We start from the raw sequence: 20592 nt of genomic DNA, 5'->3' as shown, positions 1-20592 counted from the left end.
GTTGCGGTCCAAAGAAAAAACAACCAAAGAAAGATTTTTGGTTTACTACATAATGTGAACACACAAACTGTTCCTTACACTCACATTAAATTTCCTCATGAATGGACTGATAATAACAATAAACTCTTTTTACATTGACTTCCATTAAAAATTAAGAAGGTTTTGTCTCTTTCCTGTGAAGTTGCTGTTTTGGAGATACTTGTTTTTCATAGGACAGAGATGATATATTTTAAAATAAATTTAAATGCCATATTCAGTACAGAAACTATAAAGCTTTTGTCTTTTGAATGTCATTTAGACATCTACTTCAAACTACAATGTCATATCACAATATACTGTTTTGACTGTGTAATGAATCCCACCCCTAGCACATACATTCAGTGATATATTCACATAATAAACCACTAATACATACACTAATTCAACATTTACTCAAACACAGTGCATACATATCCATACATATCCGTGCTATACTCACACATACCTCAAGGCCAGTGCAAATAAACACGGAAAGGTGGAGCAATGGTTGGCACAAGGTTATACACAGCGAGCAAATTCAGGAGCATGCAGCGTTACCTGTCACGGGCAGGGTCTACAAGGGTGGGCTCTGGAGGCTGTTCAACATCAAGCTCAGGCACCTGATTGGCTACCTGCGGCTCATTGGCAAGCTGATTGGGCAAAGCTGCGGTAGCAGGCAGAGCGGCGGGCACGGCGCTGGTGGAGACTGGAGCATGCTGGGCAGGCGTACTGCACAGGAAGTTATGGTGCATTAAAGAAATCATAGATAGAGCCATTTACACAGACAAACAGCAGCTTTCTGCATATAAACACACAGCAGCCATGTGTTCACATGCTTTAATTAGAGAGTGGGGATAAGCAGGGAAAGGAGAAAGGTGTAGAAGTGCGAAGTAGGAGATTTACATATACATATATCACGACTGGAGAGGTAAGATCACCAGTCTAATCAATCAATGCACAGCTTAGAAGTGTCTGCGGACAGTGGAACTGCTGATTTCTGATTATGAGGTTCTGTAGATCAGGGGTCGCCAATTAGGTTTGGCCGGGGGACAGATATTTTCCAAACCATTAGATGGAGGGCCACAAAAAATAAATTCTGTTTTGGAAAATGAAGTGTAATGAGATGGAGTGCTACAGACTAGTAGCTCTTCAGCTCAGAGGGTTATTGAACCCAATTGCAGAACAGTTAAGTTTAAATAAATAAATAAACATAACGCTCCTCACGCAGGATCGAACCCGTGTCATCAGGGTCACAGTCCAATACACTACCGCTGCCCCAGCAAGTGACTTGGGAAATGGCCGGGAAAAAATGCCCGTATAAGGAGATAGAGAACGCAAGAACAGGTGGAAAAACGAGAAGGGGCGAAAACTAAAGTCACGCTGAGCGCAACAGAGAGACAGGGGAGGAATATAAACAAAAGCTTGCAAGAGAAGCATTTTATTTATTTATTTTTCATTATTGTTCATTATAGTTCTAACAACCTCATGGACCAGATGTTTCATGCTTGAGGGTCACATCTATGGCAGGACCCTGCTGTAGGATGTGTGAAAGAGTTGTGGGTGTGGTACCCTCTGTTAATTAATTATACTAAAATAAGTTGTACAGTGACATTAGCAGGATTTTAATCAAAGTTACAAAAAAGAGCAATGGAAAATAAATTTGGAATGAACCGTCACTTATTACATTGTAAGCACCCCCTTTGTGTCTGGCATGATGGACTGTTTCAATAAATTATTTCAATTGAATTACATACAGTGTATTCACAATAACAATTGCGTATACACCAAACACGTACCCACTACCTTAACTTCCCTATACTTCCTATACTATCAGATACTACTGAATACACTCTCTATTCTTGTTTATATTCCCTATACTGCCATATACTCCTAATAGATTTCTATTCTCTTGTATTTATCCTATACTACACTAAACTGCAATTTGGGGTCTATACTAACCCAACCCTATCCTATGTACCCTGTACTACACTGTACCTCCTTTACTCACAATAAAGTGCTACTATATAATATTATTCTAAATGACTTGTTCTATTGCAGGTTTGGTTTCATATGAAGATCCCACAGACCTAAAAGGCCAACAGTGAATGAAGGGGTGGGAGAAAAGGTTCTCTGTGATTACAGTGAGGTTCGAAAAATCTCTTAAACTTCTGTGACACATGCACATATATGTTTAGTAAGTGATAAGAATATACTGGAATTGAAAGTTGCCCAGGCAGAGGAGAGAAGATAAGAGGCAGGCAACTAGCAGCAGCAGCAGGCCTGGTGGTGGACTGATGGCTGACCCCTTCTGATGCACACACACACAACCACCTCTTCAAATTCCCAACTTTATTTATAACTTCCACATCTTCCTATATAGGATCCCAATAAATAAACTGATTTGGTAACATATCAGAATTCTGAAGATGGTGGTTGCTGGTGTTCATGAAGCCTTCATCACTTCATCTCTGTGGTGAACTTGTCAGGCGGCTCAGTGCATTTTTGTGTGTGTGTTTGTGTATAGGATTACTTTTTGTGATCAAGTGCAGTGTATGTGTGAGTTGTGACATTAGTATAGGTGTTTTTCTTCCTGTTTTTGTGGTGTATTGTGTGTATTGTATTTCTATATGCTTTGTAAAAAACATTTTATTTAAAAATGATGTAACACAAATGACTGAAATGAGTAAATTATATACAGTTGAGTGGAGGCAGAAGGTATACACTGAAGGACTGAAAGAGTGTTGAGGAAATGAATAGAAGTAGATAAGGGAAATGGCAAGAACCTCTGAAACTATTCTGTAACGACAGACCTTCTTGTAGCCACTGTACACATGTACACTCACACACATAGACACACACACACAGGCAAATGTCAATGAGAATGTTGGAAAGCCTACGCAAAATCCAGTCAGTACAACACTGAAATCTAAATATTAAAAAGTAAGCCTTAAATGTAGCTGACTATTTCCAATTAAATAGCATATGCAATAGCCTTCTATAGGTACGAATTGGGCTAAAAGGGGATAAACACAAATGGAGTCAGTTTGTGCACCACAGCGCCATCTGCTGATACAAACAACCTTTAAAATCCTTTTAAGTTTAAAACCACTGTCTCTGCTACTAATGTAATAATGGAAATCTATTTCAATGAAATAAACATACCCTCAACCTGCCCGACAGATTTAACAACATTTACCAGACAGCAAAGCAAAATGGAGCAATGTACAATTACTATACATATATATATATATTATTCAGAAAAAATAAGTACTAATTTAGTACTCATGGCATAAGCAGAAATTTGGAAAGTATTTCCTTCCTCCTCAAAAACTGACTGAAAAATCCGCTAGACATGCTCTCAAAGATACAATAAATATGTCTCTTTAACACTAGCATTACTAAAATTTCCAAATTTTAAATCCTGTGGACATGACCACTCCTTTTTGCCAATCACCACAGGGCCATTAGTCAGAGTTATGTAAATGCATGACAGAGAGTCAACTGTAGTAATGTACTGTACTAATAAGTGTATATATATATATATATATATATATATATATACATACGCTGATTGCAACACTTATCCAGCACTGAAACTTGTAATTCCTTTAGATTTCCAGATTGTTGTGTTGTATAAATGTGGTCTGAATCTATTTGTTGTCATGTGTGTTGCTGTGCTAATAAATACTCAATGTAAAGGCTAAAGGAAGCAATCTCGATTGGGGAATTCAGTTAGTGGTGTTAAAAGTCTTTACTTTGCTTAATACACAAGGCACGTTAGTTTTACACATTCTACAAATACTGAGATTGACTAAGAAACAACAACAAAATTGGCTAACCTGGCTAAATAACAGAAAAATCGTCCGATTGCTGATCACATGTTTTGGCTGAACATTGGCCAATACCGATACAAGCCAATCGATCTTTCATATAGGTCTCTCTAGATTCTTTCTCTTGGTTTACGAAAAAAAAAAAAAAAACTTTATTCATTTTAGTTTTAAAGAATGCATACACATACACAATAACACGTACACACTTACTTAGACTTCAGAACCAAAAAATAAATTGGTAAATAATATAAACTACTTTTTAAAATTTTAAGCCATAAACCATTCACAAACATTTATGACCCACATCCCTGACCTTAAGAACAACCTATGGTAAGTCATCAGTGTGAAGATCCACAGAGCCAGAAAATGAAGTTCAGCAAAGTTACATTATGTTACTGAAGTAAGTCTGAAGTAATGTCTTGGGCTAGAATGCTAGTTAAAAAGCAAATGTATGGGTGAGTAAATGATGGGTAAAGATGAATGTAAATATGTAATATATTTTACAAAAAAAAAAAAACTTAGTGGATGAGTATGCAGCCTTGTATGAAGATGACTGGATAAGGATGGAATAGAAGATGGAATAGAAGAAGTGAAGGGCAAGAGGAGGGCCAGCCATCAGGAGACACAAACACTCTTTTGAAAACACAGTGTATTCAGCATGCACTGTACATAGGTAGGGTAGAGGCAGGGTCAGAGGAAGCGGGAAAAGCCCAGTGTAGAATGAGATGAGGGTGGCCAGGCAGTTAGGCAAAGGCATCCACTTTAACCAACACCAAACAATCCAGCCAACAACAACCCATGGCACAGCCAACACCACTTCCCTATGTGACAATCAGACGAGCAGAATTACCTTAGGAAACAGTCCTGGAGTGTACACCCCACTGTCTTTACTCACACATACAGATTTCCTTCTTTCCCCTATTATCTCTTATGCTGGAAGGCTGGACAGACGGACAATGCTGTAGAGATCTTAGGGCTTTCATCTCCTTCATATGTTCTCTCAGCCACTATACATATATACATCAACACACTGATGTTGCCAATCCTGCCTGAAAAAAACTAATGGAAGTTTTGTAGTTCACCCATACAGTGACTTTATCTGGCCTTAAAGGAGCACTGTAGTAAAAGATGTAGTAATAGTTTTTCAGAATTATGAATTTTGTTTCTATTTCTACTTTATGTGTATTTTTCTTGTAAGCTGTACACTTTACGTGCACTCTGAGAACAGTGTTATATTAGAAATATATACACAAATCTATACAAATATATACACAAATCTATATATCCATACGCCTGAGATTACAATTTCAGTTGTGTAAAACTTTCAAACACTCATCATGGATATGAATGTCATATCATTAGTTTGTTCTTTTAAAAATAATTTATTTCTAATATTACCCTGAGTAATTTGGGAGGAACTGCCAACTCCCCAACCCATGATAGAGCAAGGCCAATTGTGCTCTCTCGGACTTCGGATGCTGATGGCTCGGATAAATCACTTAATGAATCGTGTACTGTCCATGATAGTCCATGAATGAGTGAAGGTAATCTTCCAACCACAAGAAGATTGTATATCTAAAAATGTATATCTCAGTTAATCAACATTCTTAACTGAATAAAAGTATTTTAATTTAACTGAATTAACTTTAACTTAAATAATATATTTTTTATTTTATTCTATATTTTATTTAAATGTAAACAACTATTATTTAAGATCTGCAAAAAAGAAGTGGAGCCTGAGTCAAAAGTGCATTATCTCCAATTAATATGAAACTAATTTTATCCAATATTATTCATATTTTGTATTTTGAAAAGTGTTTTACTGACAGACATGATTGTCAAATGTTTAACTATTTTAGCACAGGGCCAGAGTACTTCATTTTTAGGTTCGCCAATAATATATATATATAATAATATAGAACTATATTGGGAAAAAAATCACAAGAACGAATCCCGGTAATAACTGACAATATTGCTAATACTTATAAAACCATGGGTCACCAACATCAGCCAATACTACCAGCCAAACAATGTAGTATTCAGGTCAGACTCTCCAAACTAGCAGAGCAAAGCAACACGAAATGTCTGCTCCTACTTTTATCTGGCCAAATGACAACACAGCAACTTTTGTTTAGAGTTAATACATTTGGGAATTTTCCTAACTCAGCCTGGTACCAACCAATTCAAATGCTGTCTTTATCCAGCCAGTGCTCCTCTGCAGCTCATTATCCAGCTTCTTTTTGCAGATCTAAATAACTTCAATTTCAATCAATCACCAATCAAACAAAGCAAAATGCCAACACTGATCTCTACTGATTTACAGCTTTTATTTACTGACTTGTAAGAGAAACAGCATTAGTAAAGATGACTTGGTGGCCACAACATTCCATAGAATAGTCTACAATCAAACCACACCACAGAGCGATTATTAAGCTTAAATAAGAAATCTGTCCATGTGATGGTTCTGAATGAACCATTCGTCTCTTGCCAGCATTCCAGTCTCTCCCTTTATCCTTCTTCTCTTCTTCTCTATCTGCCCTTCTTTCTAACATGCTTTGCCTGTCTGCTTGCTGGAGCAATGCCACCTGTCTACTGCTGTCTGTTCTGAGCTCTTTATCCAGTTATGTTAAGGATTTGGGCAGACAGGCCAGTGTGCCAATTTTTCAATTTAGCAAAACGAGGGCCTTTAGCTTCCGACTCAAACTTTTCCCTGTGGTGTGAAGACAGATACAGAGGGACACAGAGGGAAAGAAAAAGACAGGAAGAGAAGGGGGGAAGAAATGAGTTAGGGACTGTGACCTCCACTCGCCTGTTCAATTTTAGTGAGAATAGTTTAAATGCACTGAGCATACTGTAATGTTCATATTTTAGATACACTAGAACGATATCCACAGATACTGCTATTTTATAAAGAATCTGTTTTATATGATGTTTGTGAGGCTGTGTGATTTGTAAATTGAAGAATAATGACACCAGAGGTTTAGTGTATGAACTGTACACCACAGTGCAAATGTGAATAATAATAGTGGAGTATGTGAGCGTGTGTGTCTGTCTGTGTCTGGAGAACGGCACACGCAAGTTCAGCACAGAGAGGGATCAGACTAGAAAGGTCTGGGTGATGAATCAGCCCTGCATGTTTTAAAGTGGTGTTTTTTTTTTATTTGGCTCTCAAAACCAGCCAATTCATGGTGTCTCTGACTGGCCACCAGGTGCTGCTGCTAGCTGCCTACCTTGATCTTCTAAGAGCTTCCTCATCTGGGTCTTGCACTGTAAAGGAGAAAAAAGGGAATAAAAAAAACGAGAGGGAATTTTAGACAGCATAGTTACAATGACTTGCAGTAATATCTTCCTGTAATCTCATATGTGCTTCATAACAGGGTAGCAACACTGAAGAGTCATGTGTTTTCCTTCCAACATGTCTGTTTAAATCCTCATGTGTGTGAGAATTTCTTTAATTTAAATGCACTATTTAATGTACATTCCTGTTGATGCTTAAGTTAAAAAAATACTTGGAAATAAAGGCATGTTCACACTTTATTCACAAGCTTTACACCCTCAGACACTGGTCTGTTCTAAAGTAGTTGGAATCTGGTTCTGATAAACAATAACCACTTTTAGAGTATTTCTGCATTCTTATGATATATAGATTAGCATGAAAATACATAAGCTGTCATTAAAGTATATGAGGATGGGCAAAGCTACACCTCCCACTGCAGCCAGCAGAGGCGCTAGACCTGTGTTTTCAGCTTTGCTTTTGATAGAGATTTTGCTGCCCATGCTTTCTAGTCATTAAGGTCAATTTTTACTTCGGCTTCAAGTCTACGGCATTGCCTGTGCAAGTGGCCAATGCTGTTATGAGCGTTTATGCTTGTGCATTAGTATGTCTGCATAGCTCTGCAGTTTACATTGTAAAGGCAGGACTTTGTAGGCTAGAATACATGTCCACAAAGCATCTTGAGTTACATGGCTTTGCATTAAGTACATGGCCTAAATTGACCATTACTGGTCAGTTTTTAAGCAAATATCTGCCCATGTGTCTACTCCAACACATTTGTAAAGACAATTACAATAAAAAAAGAGATGTAGACCTTTTATCATGGCTTATCTAGGCAAAAATGATTTAAACATACCTTTTCTTTTTGGAAAACGGGCCCTGACTGTGATCAGTGAAGCATACCCTGATATGAGATTTAAATGAAAAAGAGATCCAATCTTGGCGAGTCCAGAAGGCACACTCACTGTATTCAGTGCCAGTGATGTGGGCGAGGATGCGGAAGGACTTGGACTGCAGCTGGGCAGCTTTTTTGGCCCACTCAGCAGGCTCCAGTTCACTTCTTTCCACACTGGGGACCACGGCCTGATACACTGGGGAAGCACTGTCTATAACACGCTCTTTAACTGGGAGATTACTGCAACCACAGAGAGATCCACAACCATCAAACACAGCGGGCATGGCTAGAGCTCCAGCTAAATGTACTGCTGGACTGAGTTAAATACTATGATATATATATATATATATATATATATATATATATATATATATATATATATATATATTTTTAATAAAGGTGCCAAATGAAACTGATATACTGATTATTGTTGGGGAACAGTTATAGTAAGTTGTGCTGATTAAGAGTCCATATAATTGAGGTTTTATAGTGGTTGTTGCTGTGCATACACTTCATAAACTGTGCATTGTTTAAATAAAAATGTGCAGGGAAAAGAGGAAGCAATGCTCAGCATAAGCTTACAACATAGACGTGGAAAAGCATGGGAAATAGTCGGTATCTAAAAAGAAGAAGCGTGCCTAATTTATTACTGACAAAGAATGCAAAACAAACCATCAGTTTATGGCAATCTCTTGCCCAGCAGGATGACAGAGTACAGCAATACTGTGGTTTCCAAATGTAATGTCTGATATATTATGTAGTATACCAGCCTACATATAAATAAGAGAAGATTAAAGCACTTCACCAAAGGCCCATCTCTACAGATCTCCTTCAGTACTCTAAGACTCTTTTCAGATAACGTTTATTTGATGCTACAACTGATACAAACTGCTAAAGATGACTGACTGGTAGCCGTTCAAACGCAGGATATTTCTTGACCAGTGAGAGGAATAAAAGAAAAATTGACCAGGTTTGGAGGTGAGCAAACATGACCAGTAGCACAAGGATGGTAGAAAAGGCCTATTCACACATTGTGCTCCTGGAGAATGAATGAATGGAGCTACTTACGAAAGAGGAGAGCCAGAAGCAGCCTCATCGCTGGGAATAGACACCCAGCCAGGCCAGCAGAGGGACAGGGATAGGGGCAGCGGGTGGGGAAGCATGGATGAACACGAGAGGGAATGATCAGATTGTGTAATTCAGTGGATATTATATATATATATGGATAGACAGTAGACAAACCCTCCCACAGGAGGAAATTCAGATATTAAGGTTTCTCTCCCACCAAAAAGGACCCTAAATGTTGTTCTACCAACCTCCCAGAGCCACACTTATTCATAAACTGTAGCTTGAGTGATAAATGAACTGTATAGTATAATTCTCCAGCCAGGAATCCACCATCAAAAATACTTTATACCTCCTAATAAAGGAATGTATTACTATAATACATGATTAAATGTTTTTTTTTTTGACTGAGCTGACCTGTTGCCAGCTGCAACAGCTATGGTGTAAATCTATCCTAAACCATTCATTGAAGTTAGTTAGTGTAAATCTCTGCAGCCAATTAGAACCATTATCCAACATTAATAGGAAAAATTACTTTCATAATCTTGACTACACTGTAAAATCAGTTAAGGGCAGTTTACATTTAAACCAGGCCAGGATCAGACATACATTCAGCTGGTGTAACTAGATACTGAAGTGACTTATTGACAGTAAGTTACAGTAAGGGTACTTATAGAGTATATATAAATAATCATATGGATCCAGAAAGTATAAAAAAAACCTAACAAAGCTTTTAGATCACTCGGGACTCATCAGCTAGAAGCACCTAAAAATAGAACCAAGGACAATGAGGCAGTATTTACCGCAACTCAGCAGCTATGCTGAAACCAGAAGCCAGAGGATCTTAAGCATATGGCTAAAACTGGCAAGATTTCTCAAAGTTCTAAAAAAAAAAAGGTTCTTGTTTCATGAGTTTTGGCAAACTTTACAATATATGCACTCGCCTCCTCAGTAGTGCTCCAGTAGACTTTAAAGCAGTGGTAGGGAATTCTTTTTTTTCGGCTGTTTTGTGTTTTTCTATATAAAAATACTTGATTAAATCAACAAATTCACCCATTAATTGCCAGGTTTAGTAAGTGTATTAGAGAAGATGGTGTGTTTCCTCTTGGTTCCCTATTTCTGCTTATTTCAATCAATCTTATCTTATCTTCTGATCTATCAATGTGCTCCAGTTTTACAGCTGTCATGAGCACCCAACACCCTATATAATTCCATTTTCTCAGTGTCTTCAGCTTCTCTACAACAGATCACCTAGCCCTGCAGACCTCTGCTACGAGAACAGTGAGAATGAAGGACTGGGGAGTGAGGAGATCCAGTGTTTTGAATGAGAAGTAGTGATAAAAAACTTTAGCACACAGCGACAGCGTGATAAAGCATGGCTACTTCACTAGCATGGGGGCGGTGGGTAAGGTGGGCTCATGCAAGTGGGAGAGAAAGACACAGAGATTCACACAGTCTTACCCAGACAGCTCAGAACCCCTGGCCTGGGACTGACCAGCAATGGCATCCATAATGGCATCCTGTGAGTACATGCTAATGGGGGTGTTGTACTGGGCATGGATGATGGTGGCCTTGCCTCCAGGCCCCTTCACCTCTATGGGCTTGTTGGTAGAAAGGGCAGTGTCCTTCAGGGCAATGGGGTTGAAACTGGGGATGTACTCAGTGCTGTGGCAGTGGAGTTATTTTGATATGGGGGAGGAAGTGGTGGGAAAGAGAGAGGAAGGGAGGATGAATTGGGAAACGAGAGAAGTAGAGGAGTGCTGCCGGACTGACGGCTAGAGGATAAGACAGGCAATAGTGAGAGCATCAGAAGTTTCTTTGGCAAATATGCAAGATTTAAAGGAGCTACTACAGGACTTATTAAAGTGTGGTAGGACTGTGTATAGTCAGATTTAAGCCCTATTTAGGTTTTACCTTTTGAGGAAGAGTAAAGTACTTATTACCAGACATACTAATTTTAGTCATTTTAGTACTATCCGAATGCAACATGTCAGTTAATTTTTAGAGGTTCGGGATTAACCTTCAGTAAAGATTTGCCATTGAGCAATTAAAGAATATCTCAGGCTATAATAATACAATACAAATTAAAATGATGATAACTATTTCATTAAATACTGTTGAAAAAAGAATATGCATAATTTTTCTGGAGTACAAAGACAAGAAAATAGGCATTTAAATGCATTATTCCTTCTCAGAGAGGTGACACATCTCTCAGTCTTAGGCAAAAGATTGTGTAGCATTATGGAAAGCTGTTTATTTGTGAACATTCATTTGTGTTTTGCACCAAATGTATTAATAAACTTAGATACCTCTAATTACATTTTAAATTGTCAGAATGACATCAAAATTTCCATTGATTCAAGATATCATTGTGGACATTCAGAATGTAATCATGATTGTTAAATCTCCACAGTATATATGGCCAAAAGCCATTAAAGGTTAAAACAGCTGTATGCTTCCATGGCAGCATAGCCTATAGCCTACATACATGTTATTAATGCATAGATGCTAAACTTTCATTATTACTTCCATTAATTATTAATGTGTTATAAGATTGTTTTTCAGCATATATTTTTGGTGGTCACAGCAGAGCGTAATCAAATAGCCACTCACTTCTCAGTTATTAACACAAAACTTTCTTATCTTGTGAAAACCTGTCATAGTAGTAAAATACATTACCCCACCTGCTCAGGTAAAACTAATCATGTCTGATGAGGGCTTTAGCTCCAAATAAATTACATGCCCAAATGATTTCTGTAGTTTATATTCATAAAAGTTAATGAATACAACATAGCTCCTTTAAATACCAGAAAAAATATCATTACCACATCATGCACAGGCCATCATTGTATGCCATCATCATGCTTGCTCCAACCTATCCTCTGAATGCAAAATTGAAATATGACAGACATGCAGCAGCAGAGATCATCAGGCAAACCCTTCTGCAGTCCTATCATTCCTGACCCCACCACAGCACACATACTCACAAAGCTTATTCCAACACAAGCCAGTCAAATTCTGCGTGCAATATCAAGCACTGATAGGCTAATCCCATTACAGCAGATTTTCAATGCATCCTAATCTACAGAATGCTACAAGTGCAATGACTGTACAAAAACAAGCTCCTGAATACAGAACAGACACAGTATAAGACCATGCATATAAACCACACACAGCACTGCAGCACTACAGCACCCAGAGGCATTGTACTAACTTGGAAGGTGTGTTGGTAATAACCTATGGTCACAGAAAACAAAAGAGAGACAAGGAGAGAGAGGAAAAATGGCTGTTAACAACTTGGCTGTTCACAATCAGTGATGTTTAACTCTTCGAAAATCTTGTGTTCCCGCCTATAAAACTAGTGAGGATTCAGGTTAAAGTTTATGAAGTAATGATTCAGTTAGAGGCCCTGTTCAGTGACCTAACAGTGATAGTTTATAGTCACAGTTTTCAAAGTCTTAACTCTGTAATCAATAATCTAACAACCCAGGGGTTCTAAACACTGCCCCGTAAATTTCAATTAAACCTCCAGGCTAATTTGGCAAACAGTATTGTAAACAGATAGAGATAATGTATATACACTGGTATGCCAGAAGTCATGGAACACGGATTAGTATGGTGTAGGATGACCTCTAGCCCAGTTAATTGCAGAAACTTGATGTGGCATAGATTTTGCACGTGGCTGAAAGACCTCTGGAGAGATGTTGAGCCATGCTGAATAATTATCTGAATAACAGCATATGCCACCCATGGCCCTTAGGTATTTGTAGTTAAAAGTTCAGAGGAGCGAATAGACCTGTCCACCGCTTCACCATAAATGCTTGTTTAGACTCATGTTGGGTAAATGTGCAGGCTACAGCATTCATCGTAACGCTCCAGAAAACTCCTAAAATCAATTCTCGACAAATCCTGCAGGAATATCACATTGTGGATGTACATGAAGTCCATTAAGAGATGTAAATGATCTCCAAGCAGTGAAACATTCATAACAGACAGCAGGCAATCATGTGTTAACGAACACCAACCAGTGGACCCAACCCATGTCAGAAAAAATACAGCCTACACCAGTATGGAATCACCACCAGCCTGCACAGTGCCTTGTTAACAACTGGCCAACAGGCGGAAACTATTGGTACCATCACTCACCTAGCCATTCCACATGTTACAAGTCCTCTAGGGTTTAGTTAGCAAACTCTATGGCCCAGATGAGGTGCTGTGTCTGGTGTTGTGGGATTACCAGTGGTACTCTGATAGATCTTCCCGTATTATGTCCTACAGAAGCTAAAGAATGCTGCACTAACCTGTAGCATATGCATGTGGGGCATGCTACATTGAAAATGAATGTGATTTTAGAACATGGATGTAAATTGCTTCTCTGTTTGCATGGACAATCGGTATCCACCATGAGTGGTCAATCCATTTAAATAAAGCCCCTCAGCACTGAACTGTGGAGCATTGAAACTCTGCTCTCTGGAATCAGGGTGTTTCCTCTAATAATTGTGAGAAGAGTTGGGAGGTTGGGAATGAGGTGGGGTGGTGGGTATCCAACATCCTGATCTTCATCCACAAAATCCTTAAAATCTTTCAATCACACTAAATCCTCACAGCAATGCTCCAAAATCTTACAAAAAGCATTGCCTGTAAAGTTAATCCAACAAAAGCAGAATAATATATTTTTAACACCTAAGCTCGTAGAAGACACAATCTTCTCCCAAAGTCCCAAGTGTCCCAAAACATTGCACATGGTGAAATTTCTTGAGCTTAACATTTTGGTGCCTTTTATATAATATATTTTTTACCATTATATAAATAAAATCCCACAAAGTATACATTTAACATGTAACTGCACCTTTTTGAACAGTAGAACGATGCTGAATGAAAAATAAAAGCCAAATGTCGAGAAACTGAAAAGAGAAAGAGTGAGAGAAATAAATGCAGTGTGAGATACACCTGCACACCCTTAGCTCCCACATGTCAAAGTTGGTATATTAATAAACAGAGGTGTATAGCTAGCATATAGAGTACCAATGTGATAACACAAACTTGGCACAAAAGAGTTTAGCCACATAAACCTTACTAACTCAGTGAAAACTCCAGAGGCTGAGTTGTAAAGCATGTGTGAGAGGGACAGAGATATATTGGTGTGATAGTCAGGAATGTGATAGTTAGAAACCTGAGCCCTGCCATTCCACAGCCTTTTATAGAGACAGCAGCGACAGGTGCTTCACTCTCCCTCTGGTCTTCTAGGTAACAGTGAAACTGAATCACTTTGTGGTTATGGGATTCCCACTCTGCTGTAACACATGCAGAGATGTTTCTCATTCTGACTCTTTTTGAATGAATGAAAGCATCACCTCCTCTGCAACTAACTGATTCCTTTTCTTCCGTTTCCTGTTTCAAAATGATAAAGCTGTAACGACACAGAGCAGAATCCCCACTAGAAGACACTAGATATCTGTGCTATGTTTGTGCTAATAGGAAATGCTTACACTTCTGTAAATGACACTGCAATGCAAATTATGTAAAGCTGTTCATTTAATTTAGCAAACACTATGAAGAAAATCATTAGACACTTTGGAGATGGATATCTAAAGTGTAAACGTTAAAATTGGCTCAGATTACTTGATGGAGAGCTGTTAGCTGGGCATTGGAAACCTCAGAGCAAACTGGCTTTCTTGCACATCCCCAGAGGGCCCCCCACTGCCTTTAACAGACTTGTCTTACGGCCAAGTAGTTCCCAAAATCGGAGGCACAAATACTGGAGCTGGAGCTAAATGTATTAAATTATGTATTACATTACTTACTTTCACTTTTACAGATAAAGGTATGTTTAGGCAAGGCAAAAACCTTGCATATTTAAAATGGCCTGAAAAAAAACTTTTAATGGAAGTCAATGTGCAAAGATTATGTCATTCAGTCATTCTGGAGCAGCTTCTTTGATTTCTCTTTGCAATAAATGCATTATATATGACATACTACTGTATATCACCAAGCAATCATGAAATAACAACGAGGAATTCATTATTTAAAACCTGGGATGGATATACAATTCTGGAATGGTCTAAAACAGGGGTGGAGAATGGGGTTTAGCATACAATAGCCAGCAACCACATCTTAATGTCTGTAAAAGTAGTGTCATCATTGTTGCATTGTTTTTTGTTTTTTTTTTGCATTGTTACATGTTTCAGTTTTAAAATTCTCCACACATTCTCTGCATATTGGGGAGAGGACTGCAGACAGGCCAGTCTAATACCAGTACCCTCTTCTTCCGCAGCCATGTCTTTGTAAACATATGCAGAATGTGGTTATGCATTGTATTGTTTAAAAATGCTGCAAAATTCCTATAAAACGTGTTGCCCTTAAGGTAGCCTATGTTGCTCTAAAATCTCATTAATTTTTTTTGTATTAATGCTGCATCACAGAGGTTTACTGACACAGCCCCATGTGATAGACCATCCCTGACATCTCAGAGCCCAGGAAGACTCATACTTCCACTGGACATGGTTACTGCAAGTTTTTTTTTTGTGTGACAGTGACTATTTGTTAACAAATGTACAAATTTCAAGTTTTACACAACAGCAGCTATCAGTGCACCTACTGCCAGCAATCCAGTTTGCCTGCTGGGTTTTTAGCACCTACATTCCAGTATAGATGGCACCCTGGGGTGTGGATACTTGACCACTGACTTACAGAGAATTTACAGTCCAGACAATTTGGAAACCACAGCTATAACTGGGGACTAACTGCCTTTTCACTGCTGTCATCCTTCTATCATCAACCATTTAGCAGCCAGGTGGGGTGGAACCTCTTGCTCAATATAAATCAATATAAATGATTGATCACCTTCTGTTTATTACTGCGATAATAATTTGTGAATATCAGATCTTTTTTTTTATCATGATTTCATTCAAAAGGTTTCCTACTAGAAGACTTCAAAATTACCTCAAGACAATTCCCAAAAAGGGAGTTTACACACCTGACCTGGCTGCTAACTGTGGCTCAGTGCCTGCTTACATACCACAGCGGCTCGCCTGAAGTCAGGCTTTTAGCTTTCTCCTGCAGCATGGCCATTTCTCTCAGCGTCTCGGCTGAGTACAGGCCAATTGGAGAGTTATACTGCTGTGTCCTTTGGGTGGAGGTGGATTTGCCCCCCGGAGCAGGTGGTGAGGTAGAGGACTGCTTGAGATCCTGTATGCTGGAGGAGTAGGAGTTTGTCTCAGCAGAGCCATAAAGGCTACCATTGATCTGATTAGGTTGACCCTTAAAGGAGGAAAAATGTGGATAAAGAAAAATGAGAATAAATTAGAGTTTTAGATGTTGTTTAAACTGCTGAGAGGAAAAAGTCCAGTGAGCAAATCGCTCTGGATCCACTAGGGGGCACTGTAGGACCTTCTTTTCCACATTCTAAAGTGGGTGTTCCTCTGAGAAGAGAGGAATCCAAATGTCCAAAGGCTCAGCTCACAGCCACCTAAAGAGACACCTCTAGATAAGCCTGAGTAATAATCCTCTCCCTAGAGCAAAGACTTTAGCTAAAGCTCACCCTGGAACATCTACTCTGTAACTAAACCACAAAAAATAAACAGAACATCATCACATCACAGGAGATTGGAGATCAGAGAACATGACTTGAGCTTGAATTAAAGTAACTCTTTTTTTGGTTGGTACACAGAGCTTCATTTCTAAGCTGTGCTGACAGTTTGGGCTTCCTGGGCATACCTTCTGGTGAGGGATGACCGGCATTGGAGCGTCAATTCTTGGCGTGGCCATGGGTACAGGAGCAGGTCGCTTTGACCTACAATTAAACAGAGGACATTCATGCTTAAAAAGAGAGTTTGCTGTATTGGTTTAGGTTAGGATATCACATCATAAATCATGCTGTATCACCATGCAGTTCTACTTTAATCAGTCATTTATGATTTGAACCTGGGTTTGATGTAACATCCATGAATGTTTTAAAGTAAGCAACAGTATTATTTCAGTGACACAAGATGCATTAATTCTACTACAAAAACCTTAGCTAAATACAATTAGCCCCATTATATTCATCAAAACAGTTACATGGACCTCCAATTAAATAATTACATAAGGGATTTAATGTTTTTTTACTGCAGTATGACTACTGCATATAAATTATTCCTCATTTGCATAAAAAGTATTAATGCATTAAGGAGTACCCTATTAAATCCTGCAAATGTCCCAGTTGATTAATCACAGAAGCTCCATTTGAAAGTACTTTGAGCCAGACCAAGCAGGTTAAAAAAAGGAATAGGCCAAAGAAAATCACATACACTATAAGAACAAAAGTTTTTGGACACCTGCTTATGTAACCTGCTTTAGTTGGAGCAACAGTCTCTACTATTGAAAAAAGGCTTTACATGCATTTCAATGCATATTAATTACACATTAATGTATGAACTGCAGTTGCCTTTTATTTTAGGTTAATTCTTCAGTACTGAATAATTATTTTGTTTTAGTATTTGGTATATAGCAGTGGTCTCTCTCCTCAGCACATTTTAGTGTTTACTCAGCTCCCAGCTCATCTGATTCTGCTAATCAGCTAATTAACCATTAGGCCATTTCCTTGGCATGCAGGGGGTCCTCCAGGAGCAGGTTTGAGAACAGTGGGTTAAAGATTGTGAACTGATTGTTAAAAACATGTGCATCAATAAATCAATCACATAAATTGTTAATCACTGTCACCCTATATATATATATATATATATATCCATTGTATGCAAAATAACAACACATTATTGCACCTTTCTTAAACTTTACAATGATGGTGTATAGCTTCCAAAGAAGAGGGAACAAATGCAATGTCTCAGGTTCTATAACATAGATCAGGGGTGTCAAACTCTTTTTGGCCGAGGGCCACATTGGCATATTGGCTGTCCTCTGAGGGCCAGATGTAACTTATAAATGTAATATAAAATGAATGTAATTACTACTTAATGTTAAATAACTCTCAATATATTATTAATTCAATCAAATATTACAGTTGCATGAAAAAAATGTTTGCTTGTTGCTCTATTAACATAAATCCTTTTAATTTGTCATGTTATGAAATCCAAAAACTCCATCAATCAAGAACCAAACTATTCAAGTGAATAGAAATGACATAAAATACAAGTTATATTAACTTTGATCAAAACGTTTGATACTGAAAAGAAGCTTAATAAATATAAAATCAAAAATTGTGAGCTGTTAAGAACATGACAGATTTAGCATTTCCTCAGATTTAGCAGTTCCTCATCCAACCACTAGTCGGAGCTGCAGCAGCAGCACAAGCCAGTCACTCAGTCAGAGCTGCAACCCAGCCACGGGCTACAGGGCTCAGCTGAGCCAGTCTGGAACGTTTTTACAGTTTTTAAAGTTCTTCTGTGTAGAAAATAAAAAAGGGTTTAACCCCACTAAACGGATAATACAGCTCTCTACAGTTCATCTTTCAGCACAAGCAGCTAACAGCAGCAGTTTAGAGCAGCGTCACGGAGGCACTGCTCGGATTACATTATAAACAGGTCAGTTAGCCGCTGCTAACCTCAGCATGTTTATAACTACGGAGTTTAGTGGACACACCACGGCTGCAAGGTTAGACTGTTGAAGGCTACTGAAGACTATTAAAGGCTATTGGGGGCAGAAATTAGTAGAGGCTGGTTAGATAAGTGATTCACGTCCTCCTCCTTTGCTGCGGTGAAACTGTGACTAGCGCTGTCACAGTGATGTTTATTAACGTCATTAAACGGACATTATGGGATAAACATTTGTATGTCTCAAGTCCACCCGCGAAGTTACGCCTTCCCTCCGGTTTCCACATCAATGATTACACTGCCGTGTAGTGGCAGTAAGCCGTAACTTCGCGGATAATACAATCGACAATTGTGGGAAATGTAGTTTTTGGTCAAAGCACGCTTCCTACCTATTTATTATAGACACTAAGATCTTACAAGCTCTCGCGGGCCACATAAAAGGACGTGGCGGGCCACATTTGGCCCGCGGGCCTTGTGTTTGACACATGTGACATAGATGCTACTCTAGGAAAAGTCATTAAATATTAAACATAGCTGCCAATCATTTATGACAACAAAATGGTTAAGATTTGAATAAAACCTCTGATCAGCCATGTTATGCAAAAACCTTCAATGGTTTGGTCTTTTTACCTCTGCTTTTTACTTTCTTTTACCTTTACTTACTTTTACCAAATTTGGGTGCTGAATATTTAGTGCAATATCTTCCATTGAAAGTAAATTATGTTTTTTGCTTCTTATGTAAAGCTCCCATTTTGGAAATTGCATGACAGTGACAGTTATGTATCTTGTATTTGTCAGTGAAGAGTTAGAACCTTGAGACACAATAAGTGAGTCACTTCTTGTTGTCACCCCATTTAATTCTGAAGTAAACGGCATTCTGTCAAAATATGACCTACCCAGCAGAAAAGAGACTCTTTTACACGTTCACAAATTACACTTCATAAACTAACAAATGACAGGAAAAAGAAGAGACCATCTGGAGTGGTGGAGATGGACAGGCTTCAGACTGATCTACAGGATAACCCACTGAAGAGTTAAGATTTATAGTCAATCTGAGACTGATTTGGCCACACCACATCACATTGAACACTTAGATCTTGAGGTTTGAAGTTATTTTGAATATCCAGTTACATGGAGCAAATACACACTAGGCCCTTCATTCATGTTTCTGTCTGTAAAAAAATTCAGATCACATTAAAACAGATTTAGATAAATTTAATACAGAATAACATTGCATTAGTTTTAAATTAAAGAAAGTAGCTGAGATATTGTGATTTAGTTTAAAGAGCTTGGTTCCAGATTTCTCCTGAAAGCTCCTGGACCGATTGTGGATTTGATTAAATCAATCAGCAGCTCACCTGCTTTAACACCATTAAACCCTTATTCACAAAACAGGTGTTGGAGAAAAACTACAAATAATGTAGGTGAGACTTAAATGCATAAAAGTTTTATATAAATATTAAAAAATTATTTGAAGTTCACACATTTGATTTGTGTTTTTTACATGGCCTCTATTTCCTATCTGTTCCATTAAGCACTGCCTGCCAGCAGTCTGGCTATTCAACCGAGAGAAAACATGAGGGGAATAAAACCTTGTGACCTTTTCCTCTGCCTAATATTACCACCTTCCCCCAGCATAAGCCCACACGTACACACATGAACACGCATAGACGCACACACATATACTCTAGACTCACAAAAATAAATTCCATTCCATTCCATTCAACTCAGAGTCACCAGAAAGCTGCTGGCATTTATGACACAATATATTATGCAATTAAAGCCAGGAAGAAAGCTTAGACTGGGTGGGCGGAGTCAGGGGTTAATATAGCAGGAAGAAACGTCAGAGCTTCAGAGCAGCTTCACAAGTGTAGTAAATGTTGTAGGTAGTTATACTTGGCTAAACTGGCCATTCAGAACAACTAAAATATGAAACGCATACAACTGACATACAAAGTACAATTGTACAAAAGTACAATTCTG

General features: G+C 38.3%; 1 protein-coding gene across 20 annotated transcripts in view; it reads right to left on the bottom strand.

Moving 5' to 3' along the window:
- Nucleotides 1-20592, bottom strand: part of ldb3a (LIM domain binding 3a) — a 57400-nt gene that overhangs the window by 11622 nt on the left and 25186 nt on the right. For 6 of the 20 annotated variants that reach the window (XM_049481125.1, XM_049481129.1, XM_049481131.1 and 3 more), the window contains exons 4-10: nt 16799-16874; nt 12297-12319; nt 10544-10747; nt 9086-9115; nt 8088-8257; nt 7079-7115; nt 577-747 (exon numbers count right to left, since the gene is read on the bottom strand). In XM_049481125.1, the coding sequence (XP_049337082.1) occupies nt 577-747; nt 7079-7115; nt 8088-8257; nt 9086-9115; nt 10544-10747; nt 12297-12319; nt 16799-16874 (711 nt within the window). Of the gene's footprint in view, nt 1-576; nt 748-6156; nt 6559-7078; nt 7116-8087; nt 8258-9085; nt 9116-10543; nt 10748-12296; nt 12320-16100; nt 16343-16798; nt 16875-20592 lie in introns of those variants that run through there. The other 14 variants (XM_049481130.1, XM_049481141.1, XM_049481143.1 and 11 more) reach the window with 11 other exon arrangements.

This window comes from Astyanax mexicanus, chromosome 7 (assembly GCF_023375975.1).
Source record: "Astyanax mexicanus isolate ESR-SI-001 chromosome 7, AstMex3_surface, whole genome shotgun sequence".
In the NCBI taxonomy this organism is placed as follows: Eukaryota; Metazoa; Chordata; class Actinopteri; order Characiformes; family Acestrorhamphidae; genus Astyanax; species Astyanax mexicanus.
The sequence above is the reverse complement of the archived record's forward strand: the minus strand, read 5'-3'. Positions and strand labels throughout refer to the sequence as shown.